Below are 14,012 nucleotides of genomic sequence, written 5' to 3'. Positions count from 1 at the left end.
CTTTTTTTTTTATTTGCCCCATTAAATGAAGTACCAAGCTGTTTTTCATCTCAACTCTGCCCTAATATCTATCATCTGTAAAAAAAATTATTGCCAGCACCATTTTCTTTTAATGACGTATTACCATGTATTGCAAAATCAAACACAGCAGTCAACACAAATCAAATATTTTTCAGAGTGATGATGATGAAAATTCATCTACTTCGACAACAGGAACTGGTCAGAATTGGTTGATCTCACAGGGAATGAATTTGGGGATCAGGATATCATACCTGGGTTGTGAGGGTATGTTTGAGTCCACATACAGGGACATTAAAAATGGGAGTTACTCTGATTCATACTCAGAACATCCTAAAGATAACCAAAACCAAAAGGGGAAAAATTATGTGTTATTGGCCAAATGGGTGCACAGGATGCACACAGCTTCCTGGTTTGTACTTTTTATTGTCTTCAATGTCCAAGGCTCTTTATTCAGTCCAGCAGAACTTCATGATTCAGTAAAACTTGAACAACGGTGACCCTGGCAACCATGTGTGTTTACATTCTTCTATACTCATACATACATCATATAGGCAAAGTCAATCTACTGATTATTACAAGTTAATAGCTTTATTTGCAAGTTTCTAAGCTAAACATCTAACTTGTATGTAACAGTACATCATAAAAGTATCTTCCTGATTGCATTCAGTCTAACTCACAACATATCATCTTTTCTTTTAAGAAGTACAGATACATTACATACTGCCAGATTGTCAAATGGTGTTGGGGTTACCTAGAAAAAAAGTGCCACTGCCTGCCTGTGCACTAGAGGCTATTAAGAAAACCTTTCTTCCAGAAGGTGTACTGGTTAGTTTGAAGTACCCAGGGCTTGAAAAGTGACTGTCAATTTCAGTGTCAACTTGTGATTCACTTCTTGGAATATTGGTTGAATCTTGTTTTGTAATTTTCCACGGTTTGAGATTTCACTGGTTGTTTGTATCGAACACAGTGTGTCATACTTGACTTTGTTTGTGACCTTGACATTACTTGTACACCTACACAGGACTTCCAGCAACAGCTTATTCACATACCCTGAAAAAGTGATTTTAAGAACTGGTTTACAATGCACAATATAATGAGGTACATATTACAAATAGTGTACTTTTTGTCCTTTCCATTCATTTACTGGTACTGACCAGTGCACAAGTCTTGGAAATTAATTTACACAACATGAGCACATGAGTGAGCCACTGTGAAAACCTACCTTAACTAATTCCATGATCAAAACCTTCTTTGCATCTAGATTCATCAAACTGTAAGAACCATATTTGATCAAATGGTCAGGGGTGTCTGACCTGCCATCACCTCCAACAACTAAAGGTGCATTGTCACACACACTGAGTGTACAGTAAGCCATAGGATTATTGACTGGTGTAATGTGGTGGATGGACTGGCACAAGCAAAGAGAATGGAACTTGACGACAGGATGTTACCAGCTGATGTCTTATAGTAATAGATCCCATGATCTGAAACCATTAAAAAGAATTATGTAAATAAAAAAATAAATAAATAAAAATAAATAAAAACTAAAAAAAGGCAATTTGTCACTACGTATGTTTAGTGTGTATCTTATGTTGCAGTGGGAGGCACTAAGAAAATGACTGTGATGAATGAGGAGAATGGAGGAAAAATAAGAAAAAATGAGGTGAAAGCAGTTATCAAAATTATGAGAGCAGTTAAAGCACTTGAGTTAGATGAGTGTCACGTAGAATGTCTAAAAAAGGGAGGTACAGTGATAGTGGACTGGCTGGTGAGGTTGTTTAACGTTTGTCTAAAAGAGGATAGCGTGCCAGAGGACTGGAGGTATATGTATGTATTGAGATATTCATAACACTTGCACAATACACAATATTACCTTGCAAATTCACATTATTTGTTGACACACATTTGGTTTACAATGATAAATATACCCTTCTTCTTAATTAGCCTTTTGCATTCTGAGCTGCAGACAAGGCAAGTGGCAAACAGCTGTATCAAGCATGAGTGGAAGATATGTACTTCTTCTGAGACTGGATCATTGCTTGTGTTCCTGAAAAGATACATATTAAAATTATATTGTCATTACTGGGTAGTAGGGATGACTGATTACAAAACATTGTCCACACAGGCAATTGCTAATAATTTTAAAATTACTCACCTAACCTCAATCTAAATCCACTCCTTTTCATCATCAGTGTCAATCTCACTCTCTGATTCTGTTTCAGGCTAATCATCACTCAGGATCATCATCTGCAGGTATTTCATCATCTTCATCATCACCATTCATCTCAGATTCACATGATGATTCACAAGTTTCTATATCCTTGCTTGCCAGTCTGGTTCTGGACCAGTCAGTCCCAAGTCTGTTTTGCATGAGCATGTACAAGGCCAGTTTGAATACCTGAAAGTAATGCAGATAAAACTGGTGTTCAGCTTTAAGGAAAAATGATGAACTGAAAACTATGTGTAGATGTATCATTCTTATTCCTCCAAATTAATTATCAAGTTAACTACAGCAGAAACACCGGGGTCAACTGATCAACTTACCAACCGATTGTACAACAGGATGAACTTACACCCTAACTCATCAATGTTTTGCCCATCTACTTGTACTTTTGACACTCCGTACTGCAACATCTTCATCAGTGTTGGGAACTGGCTCAGACTCATGTAGTAGGCTTAGGATCAACCTCTGGTTCTAGGATATTGAGCTTTTCATCAGCTTTCAGTGTCTCATTAAATGTCTGAAATATGAATTGCACTGGCCATTATAGTTCACATCAGGTTATAAGAAACACAGACCTAGGTGTATGCCCAATGCAAAAAAGCACTAATCCAAGGAGGTAGGCCTAGGCCTATATACCTCCATGGGATATTATCGTATCATTCATGCATCATGTCATGACACAATGACCTTCATGCCTTTCAGCTAGTTATTCCAGGGAAATTAATTTTGTACAAAAGTGGCAGTAGCCAACAAGTCTATAGAAATAAACACTATGTGAGGACAGAGCCTTTAATAGTACAACATTTCACTTGTTACAACTTTTTAAAATATGATGGCTGCTTCCACAGAAAATTTTTGGAAACAACCATCATACAAGGAACCAACACAACTGAACAAAATAGGGGCAAGTTCAATATCTCACCCCACCTGATTCCTTTAATACCCATTGTCAAAAAAAAATTAAGCTATCCTTAGTTGCCCTCCAAACTCCTCTCAAGGTCGCTGTCCACCCTCAGTAGACAATTGCTCATCATTCTTAGTCCACCTTCTCCTTAACCTTTCCTAGTATTCAGTGACCCCCCCTCCCTACCTTCCCCCCATTCCTCTTATTTGTTCTCAGTCATGTGTGTTAAGATTATGTACTTGAAAAAGTTGTAACAAGCGAAACAACATACTATTAAAGGCTCCATCCTCACACACGTGTTTATTTTGATAGAAATTAATTTCACCAAATGTACAAATGAAAATCACTTACCCTTTTTCTGTTCCTTTTGGCAAATAACTTCCAATTTTAGGTGTTTATGCAAATGTTTAGGCTGGAGTAGTACACATGCCAGTGGTAATAACTTGGCTCTTGGGGGTAGCAAAGATTGTCCCATGTCTTTGCCTTTCACGCATCAGGTCTGGATTTGGACAAGCATGCTTGACTATCATCCAACGTGTCTTTTTGGCTGCCTCTTGGTCAGTGGTTTGTAAATGCCACATATAACCAAGGTCATGAAGTGTCTCGATTGTGCACAAAATCTGTGCGCGTGCGAGAAATGAGAGCACCAGAACTTGTGTCTCTCCGGCAACTTGTCTGGGTTCAGTAACTCAAAAACACCAACATTATCCTTTAGTTTCAATTTACTACAAACCAAGCTGCACACTGGGTTTCCCTTCTTTTCTCGACTATTTGGATATGGTCAAAACAGAGGGAAATCAAGAAAAATACAAACATTAGTGAAAGATTTACAGTATAGTTCTGCATATCCTATGTGCTGTAAATGGTGGCATTGTTTTTGGATACATGGCAATACGTCATCAACATGGTGACCCCTATTCCCAACTTTTGTAGCAGACGACTCATTTAGGTGAAATAAAATTACCGATATAAACATAAGAAAACTCCAGGATGACAGAAAAATATACTTTATCTATTCATTTAGATATAAACTAAGAGTCAATTATAAAAATTGGGTTTGAAAGTTGTGTGTTTATCCTTTAAAGATAGGAGGGCTCTAAGAGGTCATGGAAACAAATGAAAAAAGATCACATGTCTAAAGGATGTGAAGAAATACAGTTTCCATAAAGATGGATAAATACGTGGAATAGCTTAGAAAGTGATATAGCCCAAGCTCAAACAATACATGAGTTCAAATCTAAATATCATAATCGGAAATCAAGGATATAGATTAAGTTCAAACTGTATGAGAATTTGAGGTTAAGTATGATAAAAAATTAGAGAGATGGGACCCAATGACCCCTACTCCTTCCCTGTATACTACGATTAGGTAAATACAATTAGGCAAATAGATATCAATAATCATACCACTCACTGCTCCATCAACAAACTTAAAGACAACACATTGCTGTTTGCCAGACCCCTTGATATTCATCCCTCTCAATCCTCTCTCCCTTGAGAGGACAAAGTCTACCTGGCCAGGCTGTAATGTGGCCACCATCCAGCCCTTCTAATTTACCAAAAGAGGCTGGATGACAGGATTGCAGATAACTGTCCAGGATGTAACAGTTTACCCCATACTATTCAACACATTATGAAAGATTGCAATGTACACAATCATGCATGCTAACAATATATGCTCTAAAAGGGATTTGTGGAAAAACCCTGTTCCAGCCATGGTATTCCTCAGGGAGATGGGACTGCTCAGGCAGTCTAGGGAACAACAACAACAACAACCACTTCATAAAAGCTACAATGGAGTCTGTATCTATATCATATCCACAGTTAGTAAACAAAGATGTCCTACAAAAAGGACAATAAATATTCAAAATAATAATTGCACTAGAACAATGCCAATATATACTCTATTAGGAAAATATATACTCTATTAGGAAAATCTCATTCCAGCCATGGCATTCCTCAGGGAGATGGGACTGCTTGGCCAGACAATCTAGGGAACTACAACAGTAAAAACAATAGCTCCATTGATTTTTACCAAGCAATACAAACTTCTGTCATGTTCCATGATGTGTCACTGACACAAAGGACATGGGTGTGGGACCAAGCCACATCATGGCTAGGGCCCCAACACCCGCCTTCCAAGTAAACCGAATAAAATGTTGGGTTACCTTAAATGTAATTAGTAAGATGTATGATTGTAGACATGGGTAACTTGTGGTATGTCCAGTTCCAGGAGACTTGCAAGCTAATGGTGGAGGACTACAAAACTGAAGCCTCTTGCCTTCAGAGGTCAGAGGGCAAGTAAAGAAGATGATGATACAAAGTATATTCATCCCTTTTGTTATTAGTATTATTTCTTGTGTTAGATAACTAGTGGTTGATAAATTGTGAGCCTTCACACAAAAATAAAGAAGCAGGTAGAATAGTGATAGAATAGGCTATATTGACATACATAGGCACCTGTGCCTAGCACTGGTGTCATGTACCTATGGTATAAGTTAAGACATGCAGACATTGGCCTCTCTCAGACTACCATGCTTGCTCTCTGTTCACGCCAAACTTCATTGTAAATTAAAAATCAATTGTATATTATGTAAATTAAATTAGTTGCATTCCACCTTTCCTTATCCCAATGAAAGGGGCAAAATATCGTCCTAGCCCTTGGATTGTAGGAACTGTTCGGATCACTGCCATAGATCCAATGCATCAACTCAAACACAAAGGTTAGTTTGTGACACTTTCCCACCACTCCATCTATTAGTTCATACCCTACTCTAGCAATGAGATATCCTAACACTACTGCATTGACATTATTCACCCCAAAAGTCTCAAAGCATTCATTTAAATCTATCCAAAAAGCCTCCCTTTCCTCTACACTTTTTTCAATACCAGGTCCATATGCACTTACAAAAACTACATCTTCAATCCCAGTTTCACCTTCATCCACATTAACCTTGAAGATACTGCCTTACACTCTACCATGTGCTTTCCTATCTCATCACTTACCAGCAGAGCCACCCCTTCTATCCCTCATCCCCTCCTCACTCCTGACACTCTCCCTACCACACACCCATATTAAAAATCAAGCCTCCCTTTCAACCTATTTTCACTTAATGCTAACATAACCATCTTCCTTCTTATAAACATACTGCCTACCTCTTCCCTATTACTCTCGTCTGTACCACAACCATGACATTTAATAACTCAAATCTTAGAGTTCTGGTTGGAAATCTCCTCCCATACATTCTTATGCCTGGACTTCTAGTAGGATAATTCTACAGATAGCAGGATACAAAATCCTATCACTCTCCCTCACTTTGTTGCCTCTTACCACTCACATGTGAAACACTGGGAGAATTCTTTCCTCCCCCTACCACAGGGGGACAGAGGCAAAAGGAAAAAGTATACTCAAAGTGGTACAAGACAGTTCTAAGAAGAGAACAGCATAATCAAAGGAGAGTTGTTGTACAAAAGTAGAGAAGTAGAGATTTTACTATAACAGACAAAATGATATGTTGTTTTAGTCCATAGGAGTACCCCAAAACAGTCCCTAAAACACTGGCTGCATGCTACTGTGCAATTAATAATACACAATAACATGTAGTCACTGCCCCAGTGCAGGAATAGATATATAATACTACATACATACATACATATACCAAGGCTTCTTCCCCCTTACAAGGGGGGTAGCCAAAAAGAAAAAGGCATAAAATCATTCCCACCCATTCCATCCCTGAATACACTCCACACCCCTCCACCCTCCCTCTTATATATAATACTAAAAATGTAAAATACTATGAACATAATTATATGAGCTAAATTTGAGTTAGTTCAAGGTGAATCAACCTTATGTGTTTTTAGACTAAAGACAAGAACAACTTTACTGTAGCAACAAATCTATCTATATACCAAAGGTTTTTCCCCCCTTTGTAAAGGAGGTTGCCAAATCAAAAGGCATGCACCCACACCCACACATTCCACTCTCATCTACCACCCTTTCTTCCCTCTCATCTTAGTTCCTTGTGAATGATGGGTCATCCCTGTATCCTGCCCACTACCTGGGTCAAAAGCAATGCAGGAAGATACAGCACATCCACACCAAGGTCACTTTTCTTAATTGGTGACTCCCCATCTCCATCCCCTCAGGCAGAAAGAGAGAAGATGGGGAGAAATCCATTCAGACTAAGTCAAAATATCATTCACACATAATCACTCCCTACCCCCCATATCCTCAGTGATTTGCAATTATTATTTTGAACTATGTGTTCTTGTCATTATCTGCACTTCATGTATATTAATTCTTTGCCAAATGAATTTATCATTATCATTATCATCCCTTCCTTGCATCACAGTACCACCTATATGCAGTCATTCTCCACTCATCCCTATCTCCTGTCTTCTCCCTTCATTACTAAGCAGACTTTACCCTCTTGCTCAAAGCCCCTTTCACCTTGTCCATCTCATCTTTAGTTGTCTCCTCAAGTTCAATCCATCTACTCCTGACTTCCACACTTCTTTTACTATTTTTTCTTCACTCATTCTTTCCATGTGTCTAAACCATCCCAATACTTTTTCATCAACCCTATCTCTCAATTCTTTATCCACCCCTGCTCTCCTCCTCACCTTATTTCTCACTCTATCCAACCTTGTAACCCCAACACATAAATATAGGAATAAATAAACAACAATAGTAAATAAAAATGAATAAATTATAATGCAAGGAGTTTTGCTGCACATAATCATACACAAAGAAATACACAATAATTGATTAAAAATTACTAACTTTTTCACATTAACATACACTAAGAAATACATAAAAAAATTACTATTATCACTAACTTCTGCACATTAAGGTAGCCACTTTTGTTAGTAAGTGTAGTATCAGGTGGAATAGAAGCCAGATCCAAAGGTGGTTCAGGGAAGTAAACAATCTGAGATTGCGTGATGATAGAGTCAATGAGTTCAAGTGTATCCTCTCTCTCTGTTCTTTGTTCAGCCTGGACTCTGTAAAATAAAAAATTCTATAATTGAGGTAACCTGATAATAAATAAATGTAAATCAACACTAGACTATGAAAATGAATATTCAAAAGCTGTCTTACCAGTAACCTTATGCATTACATCCGCACATACAAACATTCTACAACTAAGTAAATATATACGTCATACACAACACAAAACCGTTTCCCCATGTAAGTAGAATGAACAATGTAATTTTTTTTTTATCATATTTCATCATATATTACTAAAATATTAATCATTACAGTGCTTCTGACCCAGGGCGGTGGGCAGGGTGCAGGGATGACCTGTCATCCAGGAGGTGCTCAGATGAGAGGGAGGGTGGGAGGGGTGTGGAGTGTAATTAGGGATGAAATGGGTGGGAGTTTTTTTATGCCTTTCCCTTTTTGGCTACCTCCCTTGGAAGGGGGAAAAAGCCTTGGTATATGTATGTATGTATGTATTAATCATTACAACAACTGAAGCTAACCATGGTGATTAGAATATAATGGTATATGTCAGAGTCTTACTACCATCTGAAGGCCTGCCACACCAATTCTGTCTCAGGTCCAAAATATTTATGAACCTCCAATATATTTCCACCACATTTTCATAAGGAGAAGTGACACTTGGTGACTGTTCCTCTCATTCTATGATTAGTGACACAGAAACAGTTCCAGAAGAGTAAAATTAATGCTAGTTCATTTAAATTATAGTGTTGTCTATTTTTGTTGTAATTACACTAATAATGGCACATTTTGAAGGTTTCCAACACACATGGGTGAGTAATTCTACTAAGGAATTTGATCAGTGTAGTGCTAGGAATGAATGGAAGAAAAAATAAAGTTGGATACTCTTCCATGGAAGTTAGTGAAATTGTAGCAGAGTTGAAAAGATTTAGAGGTTTAATTTCCTCCCATGAGGCTAGATTACATTATCTTGAGCAAAAGCTTGAGCAAATAAGAATCGAGTAAATAGAATCGAGGGTAGTAATTACCAAATACTGTAACTGTGAACTTACCGGATAAAGAATTACCATATAAGGAGGACTCACTGTACCAAGGTCTTTTTCCTCCTTACTAAGGAGGCAGCCAAAGTCAAAAGGTATAAGTCTATTCCCACCCATTTCATCCCCCACCCATTCCACTCCTATTTATCATCCCTCCCTCCCTCTCATCTTCATTCCTCCTGGATGATGGGTCATCCCTGCATCTCGCCCATTGCCCTGGGTCAGAAGCAATGCAGTAAGAAACAGCACATCCTCAGTAAGGCTGCTTCATTTAATCAACAACCACCTCCTCTCCATCCCCTCATGGAGAAACATACACACACATGGGAATGGACTGCTAGAAACAAACCCTGATGTACAGTGCTTTTTCTATAAGTTTGAAGGAAACATCTAGTTGTATTTACGTATAGGAAGTGAGTTATATTTATTGAGAGACCGAAATGATAAAATAGAAATAAACTCTCCGACTGGGCTTCGAACCCTCGCTTGAGCGGCTTGTTTTTTATAAGATGAAGACTGTACCATCACACAAGCTGCTCAGGCAAGGGTTCGAATCCCAATAGGAGAGTTTATTTCCAAATGTCATAATGACACAAACATGATAAAATAGTTTCAGCATTAGAGTTAAATACACAAAATGGAGAATGATAAAGGAGTAGGATGAAAAAGTGAACTAACAAATATATTTCTTTGGAGTTAAGGTCACCCATAATTACTATGTTTCCTCCTTTCAGCAATTCAATTAATGCATGCTTTGTGTCTTTCAACATTTTGGAATGATCACTCTGTCCAAGACTGTGTTTTTAGGGGCACATATATTAATACAAATTTTATATTTTCATGTCACTTTTCAACTTTTATCATAATCAATTCCACATTATTATTTCCTTGTTATCTTTGTCACATTTAAGCCTTTCTTAGTCAAAAACATGACTCCTCCACCCTATTTCTCCTTTCTATTTTTCATCCAATAGTTGTTTAAACCTTGTCCCACAGTATTTGGTGGTAGAGGACCTTTTAATTTTGTCTCCACAATTCCCATTATGTCTGGTTCCCTCTACTGCCATATAGTCTTTTAATTTGTTTAGTCCCGAAATCATGCTGTCTATGTTGGTATATGTTATTTCCTCTTTTATGTTCCATGTCTCTGCCCCATACAGTGCTGTTGGCAAAATCACTCCTTCATACAATCTCATCTTAGCATCCATTCCCAAATGTCTATTTCTCATTACATTTTTTAATCCACCAAGGCATTTAATTGCTTCTCTCAATCTACATTCTACCTCCACCTCCACTTCTCCCTTTCCTGCCACATTCGCACCCAAGTATCTAAAACTATCCACTTCCTCTAGTCTCTCTTAATACTCACTTCCAGACTGCTGCCACTTTCTCCCCTTGTACATCTCATCACTTTACTTTTACCCACATTTATCTTCAACTTCCTTCTTTCGCACACCTTCCCAAACTCTGTCACTAACTTCCTCAATCCCTCCTCTGATCCTGCTACAAGCACAGTGTCGTCTACAAACAACAGCTGGTTTATCTCCCATTTTTCTCCATTTTCTTTAACCATCTCCAATCCCTGACCAACTACCCTTGCATTTATCTCTCTCACCACCCCATCCATGTATAAATTGAACAGCCAGGGCGACATAACACATCCCTAACAAAGTCCCACCTTTACCTCGAACCACTCACTCTCTCCATTTCTAATCCTAACACATGCTCTACTACTCTCTAGTATGTCAATATTTTAGGGTGTCACAAACTATGAATACAATTATACATTTTCCAACTTACTTTTGAGTGTCAGTTCCAATTGTTGACAAGAAACCATCAATGTCTGCTGTAAAGAGAGTTTCATGGCCCACTGAGAAGAAAGCTTTGTTTGCATGTAGAAGGCCAAGAAGAGGTTCAAGAAGAGCAGCTTTCCGGGAAAGCTGCAGCAAGTTTAGCTTTGAGTAGTAGTGCAAAGCCATCTGAAGACAAGAATGATAACAGAAATAAAATATATATATTTAAAAAATAGTGAATCTATTCACATTTGAATTAAGGATTTTTTTTTTATATATATATACATATATATATGTACATATATTTCATGCTATAAATATTAACAAATATCTACCTTATCTGCATATTTTGTATTCAAATAATAAGACTATATACATCTGATTCTGTGTCCCTAATTATCATCATTTAGTGACAACCATGTTTGTTCACCCTTACTGATAGAATGAATTAAGTGAACTTATAATCAATGTACACTGTAGACATGTACACAACTCTGGTATTGTAAGGTATGGGTCCAACAGATCAAATAATCAATCTATTTTGCAGGAGATCCATGGCTCCCTAGTAACCAGCAACAGCCACCTGATTGGCCCATAAGTCATTCTTGGAAGAGATAATCATGTTGTTCTCTGGATAAAGCTAGGGTGGAGCAAAGAAGGCATGCTAGCCAATTTGAAGTTCTCTCTAAAGGGAACCCAACAAAGTAAAAACTAGATAATGTGTTCAGTGTCATCTGTGCAGTGATTGCATCTAGGGCAGTTTGCTTCTGTGGCCAGTCTATACTGTAATGATACTGCTTCAAAGCTGAATAGGACCTAAGAGTAGCTGTGTCAGTGTGATTCTTGTTTCCTGTGGGAAAGATTTCTCTGTGGGGGTGATGTCTAGAGGAGTTTGGTAGAGTTGGGAGTTTGGTGGAGTTAGGAATTTGGTGGAGTAGGGAGTTTGGTAGTCAGTACTGAAGTATTTGTCTTATGATATGAGTATATGTTTTTTTATAAAGATGTCTTGTGTATTTACCCAATTGTTGATGAGATGTACAAGGGGTGAAGGTGGCAGTAATCTGGAAGTGAGCATTAAGGGAGAGCAACTGGAGGAAGTGGATAGTTTTAGATACTTGGGTGCAAATGTGGCAGGAAAAGGTGGAGTAAAGGTGGAGGTGGAATGTAGATTGAGAGAAGCGAGTAAATGCCTTGGTGGATTAAAAAATGTAATGAGGAATAGAAATTTGGGAATGGATGCGAAGAGGAGACTGTATGAAGGAGTGATTGTGCCAACAGCACTGTATGGAGCAGAAACATGGAACATAAGAGAGGAAGAGAGAAGGAGCTTGAATGTGTTTGAGATGAAGTGTCTGAGAAGTATGATGGGGGTTACTAGGCTAGATAGAGTGAGAAATGAGGAGGTGAGGAGGAGAACAGGGGTGGAAAGGGAGTTGGGAGATAGGGTTGATGAAAGAATATTAGGATGGTTTGGACACATGGAAAGAATGAGTGAAGAAAGACTAGTAAAAGAGGTATGGAAGGCAGATGTGGAGGGAGTGAACATGAGGGGACGTCCTAGGATGAGATGGATGGATGGGGTGAAGGGGGCTTTGGGGAAGAGGGGAATGTCTGTTGAGGAAGGACGGGAGAGGACAGAAGACAGGGGTGAATGGAGAATGGTTGTATATGGAAGATGTTATGATGCATGAGGTGGAATGGATGGGGGGATGGGGGATGTGGTAGTGTGTGTGAGCAAAATTTTGACGCAGCCTGAGGGGATTTCTCCCCGTCTTCTCCTTTATATGGGGGGACGGAGAGGGGGGGTCGCCGATTTAATGAAGCTGCCTTGCTGTGGATGTGCTGTGTCTTGCGACACTGCTTCTGACCCAGGGCAGTGGACAAGGTGCAGGGATGACCCGTCATCTAGGAGGTGCTAAGATGAGAGGGAGGGTGGAGGGGTGTGGAGTGTTTTCGGGGATGAAATGGGTGGGAATGATTTTATGCCTTTTTCCTTTTGGCTACCTCCCTAGTAAGGGGGAAAAAGCCTTGGTATATGTATGTATGTATGTATGTATCTACCTAATTGTAGTATATATATATCACTTTCAATGGGTATTTCTGATATGATTTTTGTGGTAACTAACCTCTCCATCAGCTTGGATATTGTTGATAGTAGTGAGATTGGTCTGTATGATGCGGGTCCTCTGGTGTTATGTTTGGTTTCAAGATTGGTATCATATGAGCTCTCTTACAGATGTTTGGGATGCTGTTGCTTAGTTGAAAATATCCATTAACCCCTTCCATAAGGTGCCGCACACGTAGGCGTCATGGACTTAGATCTCGGTGGCAGCAGCCAATGCCAGCCGTACGACGTGTCGTAATAATACTCGCATCATAAAATATAGTTACCGCTTATATCGATCGTTCTCTCTTCACCCGTGAATTTTGATAACCATAGAAAATGCGATTACAAAAGAATTAGAAAGAATGTCATTATGGAGGGGCGACTACAATAAATATAATCAAGACGCCGATATGGCAGCCTTGCGAATACACTCGCTCCCCATGACGCCTATGTGTGCGGCACCGTATGGAAGGGGTTAAGGCCTTTATGGTAGTTTGGCCAAGGTGTTTGATGTGGATGCTTGAGATCCGCTCTAGACCTTCAGCCCTGATTTTTTTTCTTTTTTTCTTTTATGGTCCCTTCTGTGTTTTAACTGTACTTACCAAATGTAGTATACAGGACAGGAGCAACACGTGTTGGGTCCAATCTACTACTCTCCAATTTATCATGATATGGCTTAATGTCACACACTCCCCCCTATCTAGAGGCTAGGATGGTGCCCCTCACAGAGTGCTTTGTAGCATGGAATTTAATGAACCATGCCCACGGTTCAACTTCGCTGGTGGCAGGATTTGAACCACCCTCACCTCGACCTTCGCTGCAGGTAACGAAGCCCTAACCCGCTCAGCCAGTGAGCTTCCTTATTTAAGTGCAGTTCCAACTTCTATAACCTTGAACTCCAATTATCATATATAGATTTTATTAACATATTGTTCCAGCTTGGGCTATACCATCTTC

At 38.9% G+C, this 14,012-nt stretch overlaps 1 protein-coding gene across 5 annotated transcripts in view; it reads right to left on the bottom strand.

Annotated features, from left to right (window-relative positions):
- The window catches only part of LOC143035720 (DCC-interacting protein 13-alpha-like), an 86,160-nt gene that overhangs the window by 47,717 nt on the left and 24,431 nt on the right, over positions 1-14,012 (bottom strand). For all 5 annotated transcript variants that reach the window (XM_076202605.1, XM_076202606.1, XM_076202610.1 and 2 more), the window contains exons 6-7: positions 10,956-11,134; positions 7,989-8,153 (exon numbers count right to left, since the gene is read on the bottom strand). In XM_076202605.1, coding sequence (XP_076058720.1) covers positions 7,989-8,153; positions 10,956-11,134 — 344 coding nt within the window. The remainder of the gene's footprint in view (positions 1-7,988; positions 8,154-10,955; positions 11,135-14,012) is intronic.

Source organism: Oratosquilla oratoria, chromosome 19 (genome assembly GCF_046742065.1).
Source record: "Oratosquilla oratoria isolate Oo_2021 chromosome 19, ASM4674206v1, whole genome shotgun sequence".
Taxonomy (NCBI): Eukaryota; Metazoa; Arthropoda; class Malacostraca; order Stomatopoda; family Squillidae; genus Oratosquilla; species Oratosquilla oratoria.
This window is presented reverse-complemented; position numbering and strand designations above follow the sequence as displayed.